Source organism: Poecilia reticulata, unplaced genomic scaffold (assembly GCF_000633615.1).
Source record: "Poecilia reticulata strain Guanapo unplaced genomic scaffold, Guppy_female_1.0+MT scaffold_300, whole genome shotgun sequence".
NCBI lineage: Eukaryota > Metazoa > Chordata > Actinopteri > Cyprinodontiformes > Poeciliidae > Poecilia > Poecilia reticulata.
In genome coordinates, this window is record NW_007615075.1 from 123,226 (window position 1) to 125,440 (window position 2,215).

General features: G+C 38.2%; 1 protein-coding gene across 1 annotated transcript in view; it reads right to left on the reverse strand.

Annotated features, from left to right (window-relative positions):
- arfgap2 (ADP-ribosylation factor GTPase activating protein 2) overlaps nt 1-2,215 on the reverse strand; it is a 15,472-nt gene that overhangs the window by 8,839 nt on the left and 4,418 nt on the right. Inside the window, exons 4-5 of the mRNA XM_017303486.1 lie at nt 1,465-1,592; nt 558-614 (exon numbers count right to left, since the gene is read on the reverse strand). Of these exons, the coding sequence (XP_017158975.1) occupies nt 558-614; nt 1,465-1,592 (185 nt within the window). The remainder of the gene's footprint in view (nt 1-557; nt 615-1,464; nt 1,593-2,215) is intronic.

Sequence of the window (2,215 nt, forward strand, 5' to 3'; positions counted from 1 at the left end):
CTTTTAATGTTTTTTAAAAACCCAAAGTGGTTAAATGAAAAATTATCAAAATGTGGAATATTTTGTCCAAGTCAGAATAATTGACGACTGAAATAATCGTTGGCTGCAGCTGAATAATGTTTTCCCTGTTCTCCCAGCAGCCAGTTGTWAATATAACTATATCACATAACAACAGTTTTAGCTGTGTGATTGCCAGGACCTTTTAGTAAAACAGATCTTTGATCTCAWTAAGTTTCATCCTGTTTATAAAAAGGTTAAATAAAAAGAATACAGCGTCCTGATGAGGCCGTTTCAGGCTTTCTGACGGTTTCCTCCTCACCTGTCCAGAACCGCAGCATGCTATAATAAATATAATTTTTACTCTGATTTATGAATTATTTCATGCTAAACTCAAAAGATGTGTGTCTGGTTTTCAGTGTCAGAGTTTTCCTCAAACATAGAATCATATTTCAACACCAACCTGGAGATTCCCAGAGAGTTTTTCCCTGAAACCTTCTGGCTCAGAAACTGGGAGAAGCTCTGAAGCATTAAATCAGATGATGTGAGGATTTACTCACCGATGGAGGCTTTGGGCGACGTGCTCAGGCCGTCGATGCTCGGCCCGTCCTCTGGTTCTGAAACATTAAACACGACTGAAACAAAAAGAAACGCTCACAWCCAAACTGACTGCTTTGATAAAATACAGTCATAAACAAAACAGGAGACGACGTAGGAATCCAACTGTCTACAGCGACATTAAAGAGGTCCAGTCAAAGTAACGACTCCATGTCTAACTGCATCTGTGAAGAAAGATTCTTCACAGATGGATCAACGTCTGGTTGCTCTGACTTGATTCCRGTATTTTTATCGTCATCTAACAAAGAGGTGAACATGTGTGTGACATGCAGAATGTTCCTTTATCTCCTGGACACACGCAGGATTACATGAAAACATGAGAGAAYAGAGGAAAATGACACTTTAGGGCAGAATCAGTTAATCATGATGACGACTAATGAAATAATCATGAACTAATTTAGTAATCAGTTCATTCTTAACTGGAGGATATAGACTCAAAAAGACCATCTGCTGAAAAAACCAACATATTCAGAGCTGCAATTAAGACAAAACTACAAAATACAAACATTTAGCATTAAAGATTAAAAACTATATTAACCAACTATAGTTATTTGCTGTTACACAAAAATAAAGAGACTGAAAAATTACATTATTCTGTTTTATGTTTTGAGTCAACAAGTTGAATTATAACTACTCTGAAATGAAACCTGAGAGGAGAAGCTCCAGGGATTAAACATGCAGGTTAATGTGAAACTAAAGGTTTGTGTTTTTGTAAAAAGCTTAGTGCTGCTTGTTTTTCTGATATTCCKGCTTCATCTCCTGTAATCCGGTTAATTCCTGGGATTAAACACGCAGGATAAACAGCAGGAACCGTCAAGGTAAACGCTCCGACCGCTGTGCTTCACTTACGGCCGTCATCCTGGGCTTTAGGCGCCGAGTCGGTCAGCTGGGGCGAAACGGCGGCTCCGTTCTGCGCTGCAGGGGGCGCTATGCTCCACTCATTAGAAAACTGAACAGAGAGAAGAAAAGAATGGCTGCTGATGAACAAAGAGATGCACAGATGTGCTGAACGGTTCAGTTCCAACCCGCCTGACAGGCTAACGATGTAGCATGTTGTTCAGTGAAGCTTTAACCGCCTGCTGGGCTGTTTGGGGTCAGCTGGATGGACTCTGACTGAAACAGCTGATTCACAGATGGCTGATTGGAGAGAGCTGCCAACTTTAATTACAACCTGACGTCACATTAATGCAATACAAACTAATTGTTGTTTGTCTAGTTTCTCGTAATTCGTGGAAATTGACGTAAATTCAACAGATCGCTGCAAAAATCGAGCCATTTGAGTTCTTTAAAAAAATAGATATTTTTTGTGTCCAGTCTGCTTGATTTTCCTCTCATGTTTTTTTCTATATGTAGATTTCATAACAAAGAAAAAATATAAAAATTTCTTGCAGACATAAAGTAGCCCCACAAAATCATTGATTTTGATTGGCAAAAAAAATAAATCCTGAAGGAATTGAATGATCCTGCAGTTTCATATTTTCATAGTATTTTCAGCTCCAGTGTTTTCTGTTTACAAGCAGATGATTAAAAATGTTTTAATTCATCATTTATCCTCATATCAGCTCCCAAATTCTGTCTAATACGTTTGATAATAATAATA